This window comes from Cynoglossus semilaevis, chromosome 20 (genome assembly GCF_000523025.1).
Source record: "Cynoglossus semilaevis isolate Cse_v1.0 chromosome 20, Cse_v1.0, whole genome shotgun sequence".
Lineage (NCBI taxonomy): Eukaryota > Metazoa > Chordata > Actinopteri > Pleuronectiformes > Cynoglossidae > Cynoglossus > Cynoglossus semilaevis.
Window position 1 is genome coordinate 11802815 of NC_024326.1, and position 21341 is coordinate 11824155.

Below are 21341 nucleotides of genomic sequence, written 5' to 3' on the forward strand. Positions count from 1 at the left end.
GTAACGGTTGCAGGGCGTCCACCTCCACTCATGACTGACCTGTGACCGTGTCAGTGGGTTCAATTGAGTGGAGTGTGTTTTGTTCTGTGTATGTTTCAGACGGTGCCTGAACTGGTGCAGATCATGAGGAGCCTGACTGTCTCAGGTTATTCTCCAGAACATGACGTGGCAGGAGTCAGCGATCCTTTCCTTCAGGTCGGAACAGTTTCTCTCTTTCCTTTATTTACATTTGCCTGCTGCTCTGTGTACCTGTCGACTGCTGTATGTCAAATATAAGTTCATTTTAAAGACAAATTCTCCAGGTTAGCAGAAATTAGCAGGAAGTTAATAAAAACTAAAATGTTCATTTAGACTCACAGACATCTGTTTCCTGTCGCAGGTCCGTATCTTGAGGTTGCTGAGGATCCTGGGACGTCATTGTGAAACAGCCAGTGATGCAATGAACGACCTCCTCGCCCAGGTGTCACATGTCACACCACAAACGTGTCATTGTTGTGTGTCCTTAAGGCTGTGTGTCAGGTCAAAGGCTTTTCCTGAACAAACACAGCGTTTATAATAAGGTATTCATCGTGACTTCCTGTACAGGTGGCGACCAACACTGACAGCACTAAAACCGTAGGAAACGCGGTTCTGTACGAGACTGTTCTCACCGTGCTGGACATCAAGTCAGAGAGCGGCCTCAGGGTAAGACAACAGATGTTGAAGGATTCACAGTGAAAGTGTGGTTTGGTCTGACGGTGACACGCCTGGTTTCACCTGTGCTACAGGTCCTGGCTGTGAACATCCTGGGACGGTTTCTCCTCAACAACGACAGAAACATTCGGTCAGTGTCGTCTGATCTCATTCCTCTCCTCCCACATTCCCCCTCCCCTTCCTCATTCCTCCTCCCTTCTCGTGTATCACTTTCTCTGCTAATTCACCTTTTGTTCTTGCACAAGGTCAAAGTGAATATGGAACTTTTGCAGAGAGAAGAGAAGAGAAAAAAAAACCTCCCAACCCAGTGTTATCAGTGTCGTTCCTGAGGCCACAGCAGAAGATTAACTGTCTGTTTTTAGACAGATAAATAATTCATGGAGCTTTGCGGGAAAAGTCAAGTGCAGCGATGACTCTCTGCTGGAGGCTGATGAAGAGGAGGGAGCTGGAGCCTGGACAGATTTACATCCAGGTGTTGTGTGTTTGTGCAGGTACATCGCCATGACGTCTCTTCAGAAGATTGTCAACACGGACCACAACGCTGTGCAGCGTCACAGAGGAACCATAGTGGACTGCCTGAAGGACCACGACGCCTCTGTCAAACGGTAACTTCTGTTCTGCCATCTTCACCAATAGAACATCATCAACCAGGACCCTGCTCTCTGTTTTAGTTTTGTAATGAAGGTGTTTGTTAAGTTTATTTAGTCTTAGATTTCTTTATTGATCAAAGCAGCGGTCCCCGACCCTTTGCTGTACCAAGGAGAAACCTGAGAAAACCTGTTTCCAAAACAACAGCCAGTCATGGAACTAAGGAGAGTGGAACTGGAACTAGAGCTGGAAATAGAACGAGAGATAGAAAAAAAGAAAATATGCAAAATATTTCCACATCCATACTAAAGTCATAACGCTGCCACTGCCCCCTGTGTTTCCTGTCAGTGTGTTGCAGTTCACTCCACACCTCCACGAGTAGGTGGAATTTGGAGGATTCTTTAAATAAATCCTCCTTTCCTAACGGTGAGATTTAAGGCAGCGCTGCACTGGACTGCTGACCTGAACAGGTCGTGACCCGGTTTTACCTCGTCTCAGCCTGGACTGGGTTCTTTTAGTTCTTTTTAGTCAGTACTGCAGTAATCCTCCTTCATCCTGCAATGCTGAGGTTGTCAGGTTTTTGCTGCAGCTTTACTGGAGATGTTTATTAAAAATATATAAATATACAAATACATATCTGTCAGATGGTAGGAAGTGCTCTTTTATTATGATACAAATACATATCTGTCAGATGGTAGTTATGAGGAAGTGCTCTTTTATTATAAATAATACGGCTTTATTTTTACATAAAGTTAGACCGAAATGAACAGAGACGACTGACAAAGCAGAAGTATTACTGCAGAAAATACTACCTCCATATTTCCACATTACTTTTTTTAAGTCAGTTTGCAGTACTTTACTACTTTACTTAATTATTCAAATTGCGATTTTATCAGGATTAAATATTCCCATCGAAGTATTTGTCATAATGTGTAAAACACAAAGAAACACTTTCGTTGATGCTATCAAAACGACCTTGGCTCTCCTGGGGGGAACATCAGGACAGAGGAGCTGGATGATGTGGGGCTACTTCCTGTTCTCAAAGCTTCGTGATGAAATTTCAGACCCTGACGATGGATGTGGAGAGATTCATTTTCTCCTCTCTCCCTGCTCTCCTCCCTGCAGCCGAGCGCTGGAGCTCTCCTTGGCTCTGGTGTCAGCCTCCAACATCCGCTCCATGATGAAGGAGCTGCTCCTCTTCCTCTCCTCCTGCCCCCCCGAGCTCAGATCTCACACTGCCAGTGGCATCTTCACTGCAGCTGAAAGGTGAGTGGAGCACTGCAGACACAGAACGTCTGCCACACACGTATATGAATATACATGTATATATATGTACATATATATGTATATATGAATATACATGTACATATGTTTATATATATGCATTTAAATATATAAGTGTACATGTAAATATATATTCATACATATACTGTATACGTCCTTCTCCCTGTGTCTCCACTCAGTGATGTCTCTGTGTCAGTCAGTAGCTTTCACCATGTCACACTCGAGCCCTTAATGCACCACACTGTTTGTGTTTGTACCAGTGTGTGCGTGGACAGATGTGTCTGTTATTTAGTCTAAAAGAATGTTCTCACTCCTCAACACTGTTCTTGATTCTTGGCACTCGCAGAAATGGTTCATATTTTCGATTCATGTGTATTTATATCTAAGTCACTCCTTGGAGCACTGAGTTTGGGGTGTGTGTGTGTGTGTCTCTGTCAGGTATGCACCGTCCCAGCGCTGGCACATTGACACCATGCTGCATGTCCTCACCACGGTAACTACACTCCCAGCCTCTCACCCTGCTGAGCTCTAACACTCGCATCTCTGCAGGAGCATAGAAATATATTCTAATATAAGTGAGAGAATACATAGTACACAGATGACTGCGTAAAGCCATGATGTTTATTTTAGTCCTGTCTGTCCTAGTGGTGTAGATGAATATTGCAGTGAGTGAAGTGTGTCCTCTTTGCATGTTTGATTTTTTTTTATTCCCACTCTGTCAGGCAGGGGGCGACGTAAGGGACGAGACTGTGCCTAATCTGATCCAGTTGATCACCAACACCTCAGAGCTGCACTGTTACACCGTCCATAAACTCTACAGGGCCCTGCTGACTGACATCTCACAGGTGTGTGCACGTGTTTACTGTGTTTTTATTATTATGTGGTGACATTTTATATTATCATGGTGTGTCAAGCCAATGTGTCCCCTGTGGTCTTCTGCAGCAGCCCCTGGTGCAGGTGGCCTGCTGGTGTATAGGAGAATATGGAGACCTGCTGCTGAGAGGAGAGTGTCAGGAGACTGAGCCTGTACAGGTAAAGCAGCGGGGAAATATGTACAAGTCCAAGGAGGGCTTTAATTATTGCACACATTTGACTGTGACATTGTTCTTCAACAGTCACAGTACATGATTTCCTACACACTATATACCATGGAAGGATGAAACCATATGTTCAGTCCTCTTATATAACAACTATCGGCGTTTTTTGTAACGTTTCATGATTTCGTCAGGTCTCTGAAGACGACGTCCTGGACGCTTTGGAAACTGTCCTCCAGTCCCACATGTCGTCTCCGGCGACCAGGGCTTTCGCTCTCACCGCCACGATGAAGCTGAGCACGAGGATCACAGACAACGTGGAGTAAGAGACACGTGTACTTCAGGGTCAACTGAGGTTGATGTTTAAAATATTTAAGACTGTTTTTTTAAGGTTAAAAATCTCTTCTTTTTGCCTCCAGTCGGATCAGAAGCATCGTCAGCATCTACGGCAGCTGCATAGACGTGGAGCTCCAGCAGAGGGCAGTGGAATACAATGCTCTGTTCAAAAAATATGATCACATGAGGTAGGCTGCAGCTCAGTAAGGAAGTTCATGATTTTTTTTCTGCTCTTTTTAAAGAATGTCCTTTCCCCCTCTGTCCTCAGGGCGGCGGTGCTGGAGAGGATGCCTGTGATTGAAAAGAACTCAGGTCAAAGTAACGGAGAGTCGGCAGGGGCAAAGACGGAGCCGAAAATCATGGTGAAGCCAGGAGAGACCTCGCCTCCTCAGCAGCCTGTGAACCAGGTAACGTCACTGCTGACAAGTTTTAATTTGTTCCAGTTTGAGCTTCAGACCTGGATTCATCAGGTTTTTCCCCCAAACCTGGTTTGGGATTGAAGGTGTGGTTCTGTGTGTGTGTGTGTGTTGTCATTCAGGTGTGTGATCTCTTGGATCTGCTGGGAGGATCTGAGGGACCTGCGCAGCCTAATCCAGCTCAGAGCACCACAGCTGCAGGTCTGACCATGAACACCAGCAGTGCTGCGGGTGGAGACCTGCTGGATCTGCTGGGAGGGTTTCAGCCAAGCCCTCCTGCACCAGGTCTGATTTGTAAACACACAACAGTGAGGTTTGCAAAATAAACAAAAAAGATTGGGTTGTAATTCTTCACATTCTCTTTCCTCAGCTCCGACTCTGAGTGTGTATGAGAAAAACGGCGTGAATTTGACACTACAATATGAGCGACAGTCGGACGCAGTGCTGACGGTCACACTCACGGCCTGTAACTCCACTGACTCTGACATCAGCAGCTTCTCCCTGCAGGCCGCTGTGCCCAAGGTTTGGTCCAGTGAATTAGGAATCAATGATAACAAAAATCATTCAAAGATTATTAGACTGTTTGTTAACCAAACGGTGGGTCAGAGGTTCAAGTCTCCAACAATGACAACAACACAAACGTCTTTTTAGACTTCACGGTTGTGTTTCCTCTCCCTGCAGAGTGTCCAGTTACACATGAAGGCCCCCAGTGGGGACTTCCTCCCTGCGAGAGGGGCAGCTCAGGTGACCCAGATGGTGGTCCTCAACAACCCAAATAAGGTGAGTCCACAGAGACGTCCCTCACCTCATCACCGATCTGTAGAGTCTGGCAGGCGAGGAGATTTGGACCTATCACAGAGCAGCTCAGCTTCACTCTTCACAGCTTTTCATCCATGTCCCATTCAGGTGCACCTGAAGATGAGGATCCGCATTTCCTACACCGTCCAGGGATCAGCCTTCCAGGACATGGTCCAGGTGGACTCCTTCCAAGGACTCTGACAGCAGTAAAGCTCTCCAGCTGGACTGGACTAAACTGGACTGGACTAGGACAGCAGAGTCAGCAGGCGTCAACCATGGACAGCCTGCTGTAAAAACCCTCAGTGCTGCACTTGGAGCTGCTGCTCTGCGCAAACACACACACACACACACACACACACACACACGCAGTGTTTTTCCTGTGTTTTCTTAGTCCTTTACAGGAATCACAGCCTGTTACAGGAAGCCACAGTTTTCCTCCTCTCTCCTGGAGCTGGAGCATTAACACGATTAACGACACAAGCTTTAAACATTCAGGTAAAACACGGACATACTGTAAAACACCACTAGTTTATTACTCTCCAGGTGACAACCGTCCATAAAAGTACACTCTCACGTGGCTCCTGTTAAAAGCCAGTGGAACTATGACACTATAAATCAACTCCAAAACAGTGTTTCTTCACTGTTTTCAATTTTTACCTCCTTGATCTTCACTTGAATCAAAAACAGCTCTTGAAGCACTACCACAGTGGAAATCTATCCTCACGTTGTTGTTGTTGTTGTTGATTATTTTTAAGAGGTGACTTTGACTGTGATGAAAAGATATTTAAACACAGTCATGTGTCTTGACTTTGTAGTGTACCCACTGTGACCTTAACCAACTCCTCGGTTTGAAATGTAACTCGTAATTAAAATGTTTTTAAATTTCCGGTACAAATTATGATTCGGTTAGATCTAGTCCTAAAATATCACAGCAGCTTTTGTTTTTTTTACTGTATGGAATCAGACTTTTATTAAGACTTTGTACAGTCCGTCAAATCATTTTATAATGAAGAGAATCGTGCCTGTGTTCTCCGACTACAATAAGCATGGAGCATGGCCCGGACATGAATGATGTCCCTGGGATTTTCTGGACATAAAATTATCAATTCATACTTTTAGTCTTAGCCACGAACAGAAAAGCTCCTGTGAAACAAAATAATGAGCAAAAAACTATTTGATACATGTAATAAAAAAGACTGTGTGGAAGTGACGGTGCTCTAAACAGATGTGTGAAAACTCTACCAATATGTACAGATATGACTGGGTGTAAGGGTTGTACTAATGGTTTTTAATCGTCTCACCCTGTTCAGACAGACTTTTTTTTAAATTAAAAAAAATGTTTTCAGAATCTTTGGTTCTCCAACTCTCCTCTGTGTGTCATGGTGCAATTGTAAGAACAGAGCTCAGATCACCTTCACCATTTATTCACAAGCAAAAACAACACGGGGCCTTCACACACACTCTTCTACCGTGTGTGTGTGTCTGCATCACCTAACCAAACTCAGAAAGACAACATTAGTTTACTAAAAATAAAGACAACAGAATCCGACTCAGTCTTTCTTTCTTCTGGGTTCTTCTTCTTCTGTTTGTTTGCGTCGTTGGTGTCTATGGGGGGAGTGCAGGGTGTCATATCTGTATTTTATTGTGGTTAGATGTTGATCAACACTTTCGACTCTTGGTATTGGGCTGGATATGTTCTTGGCAACTCAAGACGAGGATGGAAGACGTGTGCAATCTGACGATCCTCCTCTTAGTGCCAACACAAGGTGGAGCACGGAGCCTCCCTGGATCTTGTAGTCTGCTGCCGTCTTCTCATCATTCCTTGAGTGAAAGGAAACATTTATCATCATACAAAAAATGGTGGAGAGGCACAAACCAGAATCATCTCTGTGGCTGTGGCTCAAATCTGTTGCTCACATCTGTTTCCCACTGTAAATGAGTCTCTGTTGCTGTGGAGGAATCCCTTCCTTCTCTTCTACTCGTTCTTTGATCCGCTCCACCTGGGTGTTAGAAACAGGAGAAGGGACATCAGGGATTTAGGATACTACATTTACTTTTTCTGAAGATTTTTTTTTTCCTGCACTAACCTTGTCTGTGGGCTCAATGTCGATCTCGATTTCTTTTTTTAAATTAGTCTAAAAAACAAAACAAAAACAAAACAGTGACATCAACTCGGGCATTGCTTTACTGAAATTCAGCATTTTAGATTAAAAAAAAACTTTACGTAAATACTTGAGTATTTTCCTCTAGCTTTGTTTGTACAACCTGTACTGTAAAAGGGGTAACTTTGCGCAATGATTTGTATCTTAGCGTAATTGCTGTTTTTTAATAAACTATTACGTTTTAAAAAGGGTAATAATACAGATAATATGAACAATGCACACTATCGGCGATCTGGAAACTGATTTAATTTGGCTTCATTATTTATAAGACAAAGACACGTTTGACTGTAATGCAAATAAATTACAGCTGCACCAAAAGACCGAGGTATAAATTGTTGAAAAATAAAACGGTTCCAAACAGAAGAGATCTAGCTACTCATGCTAATAAACACTGGCCTGAAAGAAATGAGAGAAACCGGTCAGTGGTGGTAGCGGGCTAATAAGCAACAACTGTTAAGAAGCAGGAAAAGGCCACACATAATAAATGACGTTCTTACCTTTACTTTAATAAGCATTTTGAATAATTATTAGACCACAGACAAAAGAGGTGTGTGAAGTTTAGTCTCGTAAATATGAATAAGCGAATTCGCAGGGTACTTCTGGGTAGCTGGAGTTTACTTCCTGTGTAGCGTGCTAAACGTTCCGATCGTCACTGCGACAAATAATATAGTACCGCTTGTTTTGAACACAAATCAGCAAGATGGATAAATAAACAAATAAATTAAAATATATAATACATAAAGGCGTCATCTCAACCAAAAATAATATAAGTAATAGCTGAAATGTAGCAGCATCTTTAAATTAGCCAAATAAAAAAAGCTATGTCGTAAAAGCTACAAGTTAGTTGAAATGGTAAAAACAATTTAAATGTTGAACTCAGTGAAATGGTAAAAACAATTTAAATGTTGGACTCTGGCCTAAGTCTAGCTAACGACATATCTTAAAATTACCTAAGTAATAATTCAACATTAACGCAAAAAACTATAAATTATCCAAACAAAACAAACATTTAAAAACAAGTCCATTAAACTCAGATTAATTCTTCAAGACATTGACTGTTTACTATATCAACACAATTGATTCAGGAGAACTTTTGTAAACAATCAAAACACATGTCAGAGAACTGATGTTAAATGATGAGCCACAGTCATGGGGAGCAGAGGCTAAAGAGCCATCATGTCTATCACAGCTGATGTTGATCACTGAGCTGATGAGGCAGGAAGTCTATAAGGTGAGCTTCTTCCAAACTGCTTCACATTGTTTAGTCATGGTGACTCATCGGTACCTGGGTGTTGTAATCCTGGCTGTTTTTGCAACAACTGTCACAAATGCAGGTATACTTTCCTGGAAGAATGTGAATAAGTTCCACAACATGGGCAGAAACCATTAACGTCAGACTTTGTTTGCAGAAATCACAGTGACGTGTGGAAAAGACTCGGTGAAAATCAGATGGGAATTTGGTGCAGACTGGGTGCCGAATGCATCTCGCCTTTTCCTGGGGAGCTGCAGAGCATCTCAGCTGAATGTTCTGCCCACGAGTCAGGGGGAAGCACTGTTTAACTACCCGTTTTCAGCATGCAAGTTTAAAAAACTGGTAAAGATTATTATACTATGTAAAGTTTTGTTCCTTAAGTTGGATTTAATGACTGGCTCTTCATTCTTAACAGATGAGAGGAAAACGCATCATCTATCAAAATGAACTGACTTACAGGCCGTATCCACAGAACAAGCCTGCTGCTGTGGTCCATCCCATCGAGTGTGTCTACCACAGGTGATTTTTCTACTGTTTCTTTGCTTGTTATAGTTTAATGGTTTAATGTGAGATGATGAGTGACCCCGTGAACATGTTCCAGACCTGACACATGGGTCCCTCCTTTCCTGAGGCCTGGCTCGGGCACATCTGAGGGCTGGGGTGGGCTGGTCTTTCACATGTCTCTACTTAATGGTGAGGGTTTGTTCTTTTCTAATAAATCTAACACTGAAACAATCAAATGTGTTCTGAGCCCTTCTTTAAAATCTCAACCAACAGAGGAACTATCAGGTGTAGCCCAGACCAATGTCATCCCATTGGGCTCTTTTATGCCAATATGGGCGGCAGTGGAGCAGAAGTCCCATCAGCCTTTGCTGCTGTTAATGGAGGAGTGTGTGGCAGTGTCAACACCAGATCTGCAGGCGGAGGGCCAGGTTTACCCCATCATTACTAACAAGGGGTAGGGTTAACTCTCTGGTCCTGGCAGTGACCTCACAGGACGACAAGTTGTCGTTAAACTGATTTTATTTATATCAGGTGCCTGGTAGAGAGTGTGAGAGGAAACTCCATGTTCCTGCCTCGCTACCACTCATCTGCCATCGTCCTCTACCTACAGGCCTTCAAGTTCAACCTTGGAAAAGAGGTGAGTGAAGAACGGGTAAAACCACGAGTGGTGTTGAATATAACGCCCTGACATGAGTGTCTTCCTCCCAGGTTTACATCCACTGTAAACTGGCTGCGTGGGACCCTGAGGTTTTTAATGTGGGCAAGAAAGCCTGCAACTATATAAAAGAAACTGAAGGGTAAGAAAAGCTGTTGTGTTAGGAGGGAGGCTGGGGGGAGGACTGTGGAAGGGGCGATTTCTGGACGATTTGTCCAGAAATGACAAAAGCTCATCCTTAAAGCTAAAAATTCAACAAATTGTAGACAGAGCATAGATGTTGGAGTATTTAGATTGTCATGTTATTAATTATTAAAGTAAATAATTTCTATTTTCTCAGCTGGGAACTGCTTGATGACCCATCTCAGAGTGAGCTGTGTAGCTGCTGTGCTTCAACCTGCAGGACCCGGTCCAGAAGAGGACTGGCATGGGGTATTGTTTAGCCTTGGTTGACCTACAGTAACACTAATTATCAAACAAGAGCTGCCTTTGACTGAATGTATCCATTCTTTCCCAGGATCCCACAGTCAAACCTCTGTGTTAGGACCTCTGATCATCGTGGATCCTGAGATGTCGGTGAAGTCTCTCGTGTAATGATTTCAAACTATTGTCCTAAATCTGCTGAAACATCAGACACAGACTGAGGTTTAAGCAGCTTTCCCACTCAGGACGGTCCATGATGTCTCCAACAAAGACACTAAGGGGATTTATTTGCCCTCAGCACTGACTAACAATAGGTTTTGCTCTATGGTCCTTCAATCTTACCCAGATTAAACACCAATGACATTCATCACAACTTTACAGATGATGTGAATAAAACTGCTTTAATCCACTTGTGGTTCTGCTTCAATCCTGTTTGATGCCTTTGGAAAAATTAGGAAATGACTAACATTCTGCTACCTTTTTTTTTTCTTACACTGAAAAAAAGTTTGTATTCAAGTCCTCACATCATTTTAACTTTCATATATTTGTTATATAAAATGACTATCAGGCAACTACAGGACACTCCATTATGCATTGTTCTTCAAAGGTAAAATGATTGCTCTCATAAATACATGATCATAAGTGATTTCACATAAACGTTACAGTGAAACACAACAGATGAGAAAAATCATTAGCTCAGATTATAGATTTAATGATTATTGGCCTTAAGAGGAGTTAGAAAAAAATACAATTTAGTAATGCTGACAGTTGGGGAAATTGTGTATATGTCACAGCTGTCAAGGAAAACAAATTAATTTTCTTCTGAAAGATAAAAACCTGAAATGTATGTTATAAAGAAATATTTAGTCTACTGTCTGATTTTATTGAAAATGATTATACCAAAATGCACCAGTAGGGGCCCACTGTGACTTTAGCAATTGTTATAATTATGTTAACGACTGCTGCACCTGTGACCCACGACCCACTCCAGGTGAAGGACATCAGTGTTAATCAGTGTTCTCTCACTTTGACCAATAATAGTACTGACAGTGTTTTCCTCTTGTTCTCAGTCATGATGGCGTTCTCCCGTCAGTGTGTGCTGTTCTTCTGTCTGCTAGCTGCTTTTTCAGTTTATGCAGGTACTGATCCAGCAATAAAGAATGCATTTACAGCCTTTTTTTTTTAATGGTTCAATGTAAACTTTTTCTCCCTGTGGCAGACATGAGACTGGACTGCAGGCCTGATTTTGTGACCTTGGTGTGGACTGAAAGCAGAATCCACGTCGACCCATCACTCCTTCGTCTGGGCAGCTGTTTTCCTACCAGTGTCACAGCCATGGAGGCTGTTTTCAGTGTGGATCTGAATGACTGTAACTTCGACCGACTGGTGGGTGGAAAGACTGGGAGATAATGAGAAAGACTATCATTTTGTTTGAGATTCCCAGACGTTTTAATATGGGTTTAGTTGGCAGTTTCCTGGCTATACTTGTTTCTTTACCTAGTGTCATCTTGATTATTTTGTGTAAATATAATCCACTTTATTTTAAACTAACTTGCTAACTAACTTTATTTTTCTGGCTATGTTTTCCAAGGCAGTTAGCATACTACAGTGACCAGGTCAGACATTTTTACCCTTGCAGGATTTGTCAACTACCACATCCATTAACAAATGTCACTTTCATTTTTGCCCAAAGCTCAAGTTGATTTCAACAGGGCACCACCAGTAAAACTGGTCTCCTTCACAGGTCACTGGAGATCAGATGATATACACCAATGATCTGACCTACATCTCCTCCCACGAGTCCTTCAGCCACCCTGTAGTGTGTGTGTATGACAGGTGTGGATTCACACTCTTTGAATCTCTCTTAAAAAAAAAAAAAAAAAAAAAAAAAGGTTTAGGCAGATGTGATTCTTTAGCAGCTCTTTAAAATGTTTCATCTTTAACACTTCACATGGATCTGTCCTATGTTTGTCCATATTTGTAGGCCAAAAGACTGGTTCCCCCTTATCTATGATCCTGTGTTTAACACACACGGTGAAGCAGGTCTGGTTTTTCACGCTGGACTCATGAACGGTTGGTCTCGGAATCTTACATTTCATAGGTCCTTTTATCGACTGTAACTAACCCTAACATCTGTGCTCCCCTCTCTGTAGATGACTTCTCAGGCCCTGCTGTGTCAAACACTTTCCCTCTGGGCTCCTCCATCCCAGTCATGGCCAGTGTGGAGGAGGCCACCCATCAGCCCTTGCTGCTACTTCTGGAGGAATGTCTTGCTGCTGACACACCACAACTGGTCCCAGAGAGCAACGTGTACACGGTCATCGGCAATAAAGGGTACGACTGTTGCCGTGGAAACACCTACGTCCTGGTTCATCTTTGGCAGAGACAAACTTAATGTCTTTCTTTCAAACCCAGGTGTCTTGTGGACAGCAGAGTATCTCGTTCAAGATTTGAACCCAGAATAAAATCATCTGAGATCAAAGTATCTCTTCAAGCCTTTAGATTTGCCCTGGGAAAAGAGGTGATTTTCTTTTTCTTTTTCTTTTTTCCCCCAGATGAGATGATGAATTGACTAATTTTTTTTTTTTTTGTTTTTTTGTGGCAAAACACTCAACAGGTGTTTATCCATTGCAAACTTTTGGCTTGGGACCCCATGGGTCTTGACAACACCAAAAAGGCCTGCCACTATGTCAAAGACCACGGGTAAGAAATGTAGAACTTGTCGTACAAAATTCACGAATGCATCTTGAGGTCATTGACGTTGCTTCTTCCAGATGGGAGCTTCTGGACAATCCTGCCTACAGTAATCTGTGTGATTGTTGTGATTCGAGCTGCAAATCCAGGAAAACAAGGAGCATAGGATCAGGTTCATGAAAGTGTATTTTAAAGTAATATGGTAATCCAAACATAGTTTTAGAACAACAATATAAATGAACTCCAACAATTTGATTCTACAGGAGAGCTAGGACTGAGACACAAAGCAGTCATTGGACCTTTAACCATCACTGAGACCTGATGTATCCAGGTGAGGATTAAAAAAAAAAATTCATTTGTGCCTGATTGACTTTATAACATGTTGTCCTTTTACAGAAATCAATTCATCTTTTGGACCATCTGCATCATCTAACTTGGGTTTTATTGTTTGAGCTTATAAAAGCTGACTGCCTGCTTCTCCTTGCATTCTAGATGTGGCCATTAAAAGATGTACTAACCTTTCAAACTGTCCCCCCCTCATTTGTTGACCATACTCTGCACATTATTTTTTTATTTAAGTGTAGATTTAATGTACAAAATTACCCCACTGTACAGTATAAACACGTACATGAGGTGAGTACGGAAAGAGCAAATTCTTGAGGAATATGAATTTATTTAAACCAATTTAACTTTTAACAAAAGCATTTACTTAAATTTAAAGTTTTTTTTTATTATTTATTTTGCAAATAGTTGTAATTACTATAGTGGGTTAATGAGTTCCTGTTCTGTTACATCATATCAATAGGTACTGTGCATTCAAATATATAAACTATAGATATTCTAAACTCTTCCCGGTTTTACTGTATTGAACTAGGAACGTTAACAGGTTAACGTCAACCCTGGGCTAATGGTTAAACGGTCGTTCAAATAACCGGCAGGACGTCAATCAAGGTCAAGAATCTTCTGGAATATTTTGACTACCTTTTAACTACTAAACAAGTAGGTAACGTAACTGTGAGAAGAAAAACTTTTCCAATCCAATTTTAAAGTGCCCCCCCCCTTCATTATGTTAATTTTTAGTTATTATTTCTTTTAGCAATTAAAGCTAGCGCGTTAGCTAACATCTCCACGCTAACGCGATAACGTTTTATAGTCCGGTGTGTTGAAGTTTAATGAAGCTAAAACCGCTCATACATTAATCTTGCCAAAATTAATAACGTCAGTTTTATCTGGATTTCGTTATGTGTGGTATTTAAATATTTTAACAGCTTACATTTATATATACGTTTAATACGGTGCTGTTAATCTTCTATCGTTTTCTGCTATGAATAATAATTATGTTTCATTTTGTTTAAAAATTTTAAATTGATTAATTATTTTGGTAAATGTTCCATGGTTCCATTTAGCATGCCTGCCTTACAATCAAAGATTCTTAGGTTCGATTCCTAAGCACTTGGGGCGTATTGTCGTCTGTGAACACAATTTCCCCACAATAAAGTTCAAGTTATTAAATTGTTGTTTGCACTTTGATAAATTAGATGTAGTTAAGGCAAAACGTGATTTGATTTGCTTTAGGCTTAAGTTGACCAATAACATTTAGTGGTTATCTTTAGGCCTTAAATGGACTGGTTCCACTGTAGCAAGTGCTTCACAAAGAGAGGTTCCTCGTTTGCTGTCACCAGCTGTGGCCACATCTGCTGTGAAGCATGCATTATATCAAGTAAGAACCTCTCAGTGTATATAATGATCTACTCCATGGTTCCACGTTCTCTCACTTCTGCTTACCCACTGTTTTTCCTGTTCAGATGAGTGCAGCGTGTGTGGAGCCAGCTGCTGTTACCTGACCATCAGTGATGAGGTTGGTCAAATACGACTATAGGCTGTAAAGAAATAAAAGTTTATCTGTTGCATAAGTGCGGCACAAACTAACAATAAATCCTGGTGAAGTGGCTGCGTATGATGTAGAACCAGCAGCTGCGTCAACTGCTACGAGCCCAGTTTTAAGACAAAACCAACATGGCATCCATGGAGTTTGTCATTTCCATTCTTTAATTGCAGGAAGATGTCGATAGTCTTGCGTTAAACACATTACTGATACCTGCACACATTTCTGTTTTAGATGAAGCCACAGGAAAAGGTGTTTTTTAAGGAGCCGCTGAAGCTGATGCAGTCACGACTGGAGCACATCTCACAGGTCAGTTTCCTCCCTGCAGCCTCCGCTCGATAACTCCGGGGTTCTTTACTTTTTAATTGCCACACCAGACCTTTAAATGTCAGAGCAGTCTGCCAAATAAATAACCAATGTGTCGTTCTGTAGCATTAAAAGATTAAAGGTCTCTTCAGCTTAGTACCACTGTCCCAGAGGGTCTTCCGGGACTCTCTGAGCCGTGGTATAATCCTTCAGCTAGGACTGATCTAAGTAAGTGGTTAAAGAATAATATTAAGTGAGATCTCCTTTTCTAGATTGCAGTTTTTCAGCAGAAGCAGATGGAAAGAATCATAATACACCTCAGGCATATGACTGTTGAACTGGAAAGGCGTCTGAAGGAACTCACAGATAAAGGCTACAGGTGACTTCAGTGTCTGTGTTCTGTTGCTCCATGGTTGTGTAAATAAAACCTAGACTACAACAGCACCTTTCACACTGTGACACTGTGTTTAAAAGGCAACTTTCCGAGCTGCGGAGAGAAAATGACGTTTTGAAGAAGCATATTTTAGAACTCAAAAAAGAAAACGCTGAATTGAAGAAGCCTCTTTCTCAGAGGAGGGTAAGGAGTTTTTCTTTTTCTTTTTTTTGGACATTTAAATGTGATATATCACAGTAACCTGTTTTGTGTGATGTTTGATTATCACAGGTTTCTCCAGGGCATCTTCACATTGATGGGTAAAGACTCTTCATTGCAGACATTTTAACACATGATACACACACTCCTCAGCCCATCTTGGCTGACAGGAGTGGAAGCCTGTGTGGTCTACTGCTGCTGTAGCCCATCTGCTTCATGGTCTGTCATGCTGTGTGCTCAGAAATGCTTTGCCACATTCCTCACTGTGGTCACGTCAGTCTGGTGGTTCTCCTGCCTTCTGAGAACTGCTGTTCACTAGGGTTAATAGTTTTTGTTAAAAATATGATTATTTAAAAAATGCAGGATATTTGTTGTTCTATGGCAATTCATCAATTTTCCCTTTCGACACCTAGTGGTCAAAGAATGACACTACCAGTGGCCATCACCTCACCAGGTAAAACCAGAGGAGAGCTAAGTCATCAGATGTTTTATTAGATATATTTATGAGTCAAGCAGAAGAGAACACATTTTGGAAGAATCTCTGCTCCGATGAGCAGAGATCGTACACGTTTGATTGTTTTCCAGTTTTTGCAGTTTACACTGACTAGAATGTGTTTTCTTTTCAAAGTGACTCCTCATTCAAGGACAGGCAGGTGTGTATTTCATTCTTTTTAACTGTATAAATAAACAAATCTAGCTGAGGGTAAATATGGGAAATCATTTTCAATATCTCAGTGCTCAATGTATGGACAGTCGCTTTGGTTCAGCCGAATCCCATGGGACCAGGGACAGACAGCGCAGTCTTTCCTCCCTCACTGTGAGTGTCACACTTTCCATCCACTGCATGTCATGGCAGCACAGTAAATTCATTTAGATTTTTTTTCCAGGGCAGCCACATTCAATAGTGTGAAATTCCCAAGGGCTATTTATACCTTCTCTGATGATTACACTATTAAGTAATAATCTGACTGTTAGACATTGTTTTTAAAAGAGGTCAAAGGTCACAAAAACTGTACATGACTCTGGACACTTAAAGGATTCCATTCTCACAAACTATTATTTTTGTTAATTATTTTTTTCACAAACCCTGTAAAGTGTTTACTGTTTTCTCTTGAGTCAAATTATATTGTATATATTCAAGATACTTATGTATAAGTTGAATTATTAACACTATATATAAAATAATTATCTGCATAAAATGTTACTGACTAAAACTTACTATTTTGGTATAAAATAATTATCTGCATAAAATGTTTTTTTTTAACTTACTGACTATTTTGTCAGACTCCTGGATCTGCTTCGTCCATTTCCAGCAACAGCTCCGTCCATGGACATATGCAAAGTAAGTGTTGAATGTGCAAATATTTTACTAAGCTAATTTAAAAAAAATTGAACATTTTTCATCTTCTTTTCCAAATAAATTCCTCTCTTGCCTTGGAAAAGGAACGCCCACGTCCTTCAACAACACGACAAGGTAAGAAAACCTCCCATCTGTTACAACGGGATTCTCTAGTGTCCTGATAAGTAGCTTTTCCTGTAATTGCTGTGTCACACGACTGCCTCTCTTAGGACTCAGCGTCAGACTCCTGCTTTCCAGTTTCAGTTCACAAACGGATTTTCAATCCAGTCTCCCAGGTATTAGTATCAAATACCACTGCTTCAGTGGGCGTCATTCGGTGAAGTTTGTGTTCCAAAAAACAACCTAGTTGCATCTTGTTTAAAAAAAAAAAACATGCCTGATTATAAACAGGTCAAAGTTCATACGTAACCCCCCAGTTTTAAGGAGTTAACACAACTAGATAACTTTACTATAACCAGTTAGTTTTATATGTGTATATATATTTATAAATATATACACATATATAAACATGCAAGGATATATAACTTAATATGTCTACATATATACACATATATTTAGTTATATAGATAAAGAGATCAAAATAACAATGATAAAAAAAAACACTGACTGAAAGTAGGCGGCTCATTCAACTAATGGTGCTTTAATATTTCTGTCAACAGTTACTGTGAACAGTTGATTAAATGTAAATGACAAGCAATGTAATAGACAACAAAACCAAAAAGTACAGTGTAACAATGTGTAGAAACCAAAATAAATTAGTAGAAATGAATCCGAGTGTCATTTTTAAGTGATAAACAATGACACGATTTATTGAAGAGTTTGTCATTTTCTTGAAATCAATGGATTTAATAAACATAATGGCAGCAGGCCCTGAAACCAAAGTGCAAGATGTCAGTTTAAAGTGTACATGTCCAGTGTGTGCTTCTCATGAGGAATTATTGGCTGTAAAGGAATGATGACACACAGTAATCGGCCAGCAAATTTAAAAAACACAAAGACTTTCCAGAGCAGTCGCTTTGCTGCCATTTCCAGGTACCAAACGTACGACCAGTTTAAATTACACTAACAGCATACTAAAAAAACTAAAAAAAAAAGCACAAAAACAACACGTAACAGTGTACAAATTATATACAGCATTGAAGGGAGCCAAATTTCAGTTCAAGTCAAAATATATTAGGATGAGCAGGAAATGCAATAACACATCATTAATGGTTTGCAGTGAGGACCAGGAAATAAAAACCTGCCCCATTAAAGCCACTTAGACCTTTGATGGTTCAAAGGATGTGAGGAGCTTTTGATGTTAATACCATTTTGGGCTGTGAGATATAACACAAATCCACAGACTGTTGTTAATAGACAAAGTTAATTTATCAAACAACTTGATCAGCTAAACTTGAGAATGGGCAGAGCCTTATATTGGATGTCAATAGTTGCCAGTCATAGCCTTATAGACAGTCTATCTACTAAAAGTGACAGGATTGCTACAACCAACCTGGTCTACAGTTATCCTAAGACGTCCAGTGACATTATACTGTCATTTTTCTATTTATTAAATATATATGTATTGCCATAGAGTTTTACTTTGCCACACAAAAAGGCATTTGTGTGTCAAGACCAAAATGTGCTACTTCAGCTGCACAGAAGTGGTGCGTATGTAAGGTCTGACGCAGACCAGATAAAAGTACTTTGCAAAGATTAGGATTACAACAGCACTCTGACCACTCTGCACGAGCAGAACCTACAGAACGATAGAGCCGTTGTTGCAAAAGCACCGATTGCCATTGTGAATTTTAACCTCATGGACATGATTTTAAAACTACAACTGAACAGCCACGTTGAACATCTGGCCAGAGTGTGTTGTGTCTTATGAACTCTCTTACAAAAAGGTGTGTATTATGATAAGTCAAGTGTGTATGAAATGAGATTTTGGTCATATAGCACAGCCCGGTGGTTCCAGTATCTCAGTCAGCAATAACGAGTTCTTTGTCAGTCTCCTCAACATCCTGAGTTGCAAACCAATCTCTAACTTGCTGGTAGCTCATTTTAGATTTTTTACATAAGGTGTCAAGGTCTTTTTCATGAAGTGAGCCGTTGGAATGGTAATATGAGACCAACGGCTGTGTATCAGGTAAAACCGAATTTGTTCCATTCGTCTGAATTTTCCGTTTGCGGCTGCCGGCAGCCCGATTAGCTGGCCCAGAGCCACTGTCGTTCGTTAAACCGCTACCACCTTGTTGGGTTGCAAGATCAGCCAAGAACTGGTCACGGACATCTTTCACCCAGCGAAGCTGACCGTTTTTGACGGCATATCTCGTGTCACCAAACCATTGAATAACGTCGGCCCGTGGTAAACCTGTGAGCTTCACCAGTTCAGTGTAATCGTCACTCTTGGGCCACTGGCAGCGCAGGAAATGTTGCTTTAAAATATCCAACTGCTCCTTGGTCTTTCTTGGACGTCCACCAGGAGTCAGAGCAGGTGACGTGGTCGTAGATGAAGCCCCTGAGACGGAGAAAGGTGTTTGTAGAGGACTGGCTTTGGCTGAGTTGGAAGACTTCTTTGTGCTGCTGCTGTTTTTATGTTTAGTATTCAGTAGAGGGCTGCTGCGGGGGGAAGAGTGTGGAGATGATTTTATGACACCTGATAGTTCTTGTGGATTATCTTCCTCACTTTTGCAGATCTTTGTCAATTGTAACGGCTGTTCTTCACTCTTCATCTGATCTTTAATACTGTCCGCGTCATCCGAGAGCTCTTCCACAGCACCGCCTTCTTCTGCCTCCAGTGTCTTTTCCCCAAATGCTTCCAGGCTGTGTGTCAAGAAGTTCTGAAAGAAATGGGAACTTTTTGTTCCACTGCTGTTTGGCTTACGAGAGTTTTGAGTGACCAGTGGAAGTGGAAGACTTTGTTGATCGTGTTTTCCTCCCACAACCGTGTGTTGAGAATAGCTCTGGGCTGCTGCCAGGCTTCCTCGGCCTACCCTAAGCTGATAACGGCTGTCACTGAACCATTTACGAATGTCATTGCGGGTCAGCCCAGTTTCTTCCTGCAGCCGTCTCAGCTCTGCCTCTGCAGGCCAGTTTTCTCTCAGAAAGCTTTTCCGCAAAGCAGCGAGCTGAACTTTGGATTTTTTGTAACGGCTGTGACGGTTCTGTGGCGAGGATGAATCCGAAAGGTCAAGGGAGACTTCAGTTGCTGAACTTTCTAATGTGTCTGCTGGTGGGCGATAGAAGTATGAGTCCTGAGGAGGTGGAAGGGAGGAACTAAAACATGGGACAGAGGGTTTGGCTGGTTTGTAGGAATCTGGTGACTCACATGTTGTTTTTTTCTTTGGGGGAGTAGAACTAGATAAAGTTCTCCCCACGTCATCGCTGCCCTTACTCTCAGTTAACACGTCCTCACTTTTATTGCTGGTGCTCTTTATTTTTTCTTCCTCCTTGGTTTCAGTGGAGTCATCACAAAGCTCAGGCACTGCCAGCTTCCGCCGCGTCTCCTCTATTTCTTCGGAGGACCAGCTGATACCATATTTAATTCTCTGGACCATAAACCACACTTTCACTTTGTCCAGTGGCAAAGCACATGCTTTGGCGAGGGTGTTAACTTCCTGGGATGACGGGTACGGAAATAAGTTGAAAGCTCTGACCAGTTCTGGGACATTGTCCAGTTCTCGTGTTTGATCCGACTGTGTCCATACCAGTTTCAGTCCTTCTGACACCAGAGGCAGGCACACAACGGAGTTGTGGTTAGTGGTGAAACTGGCCACGCTGCTGGTGTTGCTTTCCACTGAGTTAGTGGAGCGGCACAAATCCTTGGACAGTCGTTTGGCGTCAGTCTTTCCTTCACACTCCAACTTTATTTTGGTTGCTAACGCAGACTCCTTCATGTTGAAAAGTAGTCCGTTTCTACCATTGTGTTCACTGTAGGTTGCCATCTGGGAGATGGGCATAGGCTTCGACCTGGGAACAAAAAAAGGCACACGGATTCAGATGTTGGTGTTACGTCACTTTTCTAAAGAATGTTGAAGTAGCTGAATGTCAAAGATAATCACAGCACTGAGAGAACAGATTATAGTTTTTCAAGAACTTTGTGTTCTAATTTATTCTCAAAGTCGATTATCTTCCAGTTCTCCTCCCCTCCGCTCCCCTCCCCCAGTCTCTACTTTCCTCCCCTATTTTGAACTTCCAATGTAGCTGGTCGTATACTCCGTCCAGACTGGTCTCCCCTCCCCCAGACTGTGGTGGCTGACTTTTGTTTTGTGGGAGTGGGGGGGGGGAGGGTGGGTTGGTCACAAAAGAGTGGGAGTGGGAGCGTGTGGAATGGGTATCTACGAGAAATCCATCACAGGCTACCTTCTCCCCCCGTCC

The 21341-nt window shown here is 41.7% G+C and overlaps 6 protein-coding genes across 10 annotated transcripts in view; 4 read left to right on the forward strand and 2 right to left on the reverse strand.

Moving 5' to 3' along the window:
- ap1g2 (adaptor related protein complex 1 subunit gamma 2) overlaps positions 1-6497 on the forward strand; it is a 9438-nt gene extending 2941 nt beyond the window's left edge. Inside the window, exons 7-22 of the mRNA XM_025066199.1 lie at positions 74-195; positions 380-460; positions 586-684; positions 768-823; positions 1185-1298; positions 2407-2547; positions 3004-3058; positions 3288-3410; positions 3508-3597; positions 3794-3921; positions 4019-4123; positions 4204-4342; positions 4474-4636; positions 4722-4873; positions 5033-5131; positions 5258-6497. Of these exons, the coding sequence (XP_024921967.1) occupies positions 74-195; positions 380-460; positions 586-684; positions 768-823; positions 1185-1298; positions 2407-2547; positions 3004-3058; positions 3288-3410; positions 3508-3597; positions 3794-3921; positions 4019-4123; positions 4204-4342; positions 4474-4636; positions 4722-4873; positions 5033-5131; positions 5258-5350 (1760 nt within the window). The 3' untranslated portion in view covers positions 5351-6497. The remainder of the gene's footprint in view (positions 1-73; positions 196-379; positions 461-585; positions 685-767; positions 824-1184; positions 1299-2406; positions 2548-3003; positions 3059-3287; positions 3411-3507; positions 3598-3793; positions 3922-4018; positions 4124-4203; positions 4343-4473; positions 4637-4721; positions 4874-5032; positions 5132-5257) is intronic.
- Positions 6498-6557: 60 nt separating this feature from the next.
- On the reverse strand, positions 6558-7826 carry nedd8l (NEDD8 ubiquitin like modifier, like). Its single transcript, XM_008334753.2, has 4 exons — positions 7809-7826; positions 7237-7284; positions 7067-7149; positions 6558-6970 (listed from the first exon to the last, which is right to left on the reverse strand). Exons 1-4 carry the CDS (start codon positions 7824-7826, stop codon positions 6856-6858), a joined length of 264 nt encoding a protein of 87 aa, XP_008332975.1. The 3' UTR covers positions 6558-6855.
- A 671-nt stretch (positions 7827-8497) lies between these two features.
- Positions 8498-10555, forward strand: zp3f.2 (zona pellucida glycoprotein 3f, tandem duplicate 2). The gene is made up of 9 exons (XM_008334746.3): positions 8498-8645; positions 8721-8905; positions 8979-9082; positions 9165-9256; positions 9341-9521; positions 9599-9704; positions 9776-9864; positions 10063-10154; positions 10240-10555. The coding sequence occupies exons 1-9, from the start codon at positions 8504-8506 to the stop codon at positions 10314-10316; spliced, it is 1068 nt and encodes a 355-aa protein (XP_008332968.3). The 5' UTR covers positions 8498-8503; the 3' UTR covers positions 10317-10555.
- A 652-nt stretch (positions 10556-11207) lies between these two features.
- Positions 11208-13360, forward strand: zp3f.1 (zona pellucida glycoprotein 3f, tandem duplicate 1). The gene is made up of 10 exons (NM_001297582.2): positions 11208-11284; positions 11365-11531; positions 11890-11981; positions 12130-12218; positions 12299-12479; positions 12561-12666; positions 12763-12848; positions 12920-13011; positions 13103-13170; positions 13236-13360. Exons 1-9 carry the CDS (start codon positions 11218-11220, stop codon positions 13159-13161), a joined length of 939 nt encoding a protein of 312 aa, NP_001284511.2. The 5' UTR covers positions 11208-11217; the 3' UTR covers positions 13162-13170; positions 13236-13360.
- Positions 13361-13622: 262 nt separating this feature from the next.
- The window catches only part of LOC103396606 (RING finger protein 212B), a 10890-nt gene continuing 3171 nt past the window's right edge, over positions 13623-21341 (forward strand). The window contains exons 1-12 of one of the 3 annotated variants that reach the window (XM_025066197.1): positions 13623-13790; positions 14453-14559; positions 14645-14697; positions 14959-15033; positions 15303-15409; positions 15505-15607; positions 15695-15723; positions 16036-16076; positions 16251-16439; positions 16907-16964; positions 17066-17096; positions 17192-17751. In XM_025066197.1, coding sequence (XP_024921965.1) covers positions 14460-14559; positions 14645-14697; positions 14959-15033; positions 15303-15409; positions 15505-15607; positions 15695-15723; positions 16036-16076; positions 16251-16297 — 555 coding nt within the window. In that variant the 5' untranslated portion in view covers positions 13623-13790; positions 14453-14459 and the 3' untranslated portion in view covers positions 16298-16439; positions 16907-16964; positions 17066-17096; positions 17192-17751. Of the gene's footprint in view, positions 13839-14452; positions 14560-14644; positions 14698-14958; positions 15034-15302; positions 15410-15504; positions 15608-15694; positions 15724-16035; positions 16077-16250; positions 16440-16906; positions 16965-17065; positions 17097-17191; positions 17752-21341 lie in introns of those variants that run through there. The other 2 variants (XM_025066195.1, XM_025066196.1) reach the window with 2 other exon arrangements.
- homeza (homeobox and leucine zipper encoding a) overlaps positions 17607-21341 on the reverse strand; it is a 6020-nt gene continuing 2285 nt past the window's right edge. For all 3 annotated transcript variants that reach the window (XM_025066163.1, XM_008334744.3, XM_025066162.1), the window contains exon 3: positions 17607-20933. In XM_025066163.1, the coding sequence (XP_024921931.1) occupies positions 18944-20923 (1980 nt within the window). In that variant the 5' untranslated portion in view covers positions 20924-20933 and the 3' untranslated portion in view covers positions 17607-18943. The remainder of the gene's footprint in view (positions 20934-21341) is intronic.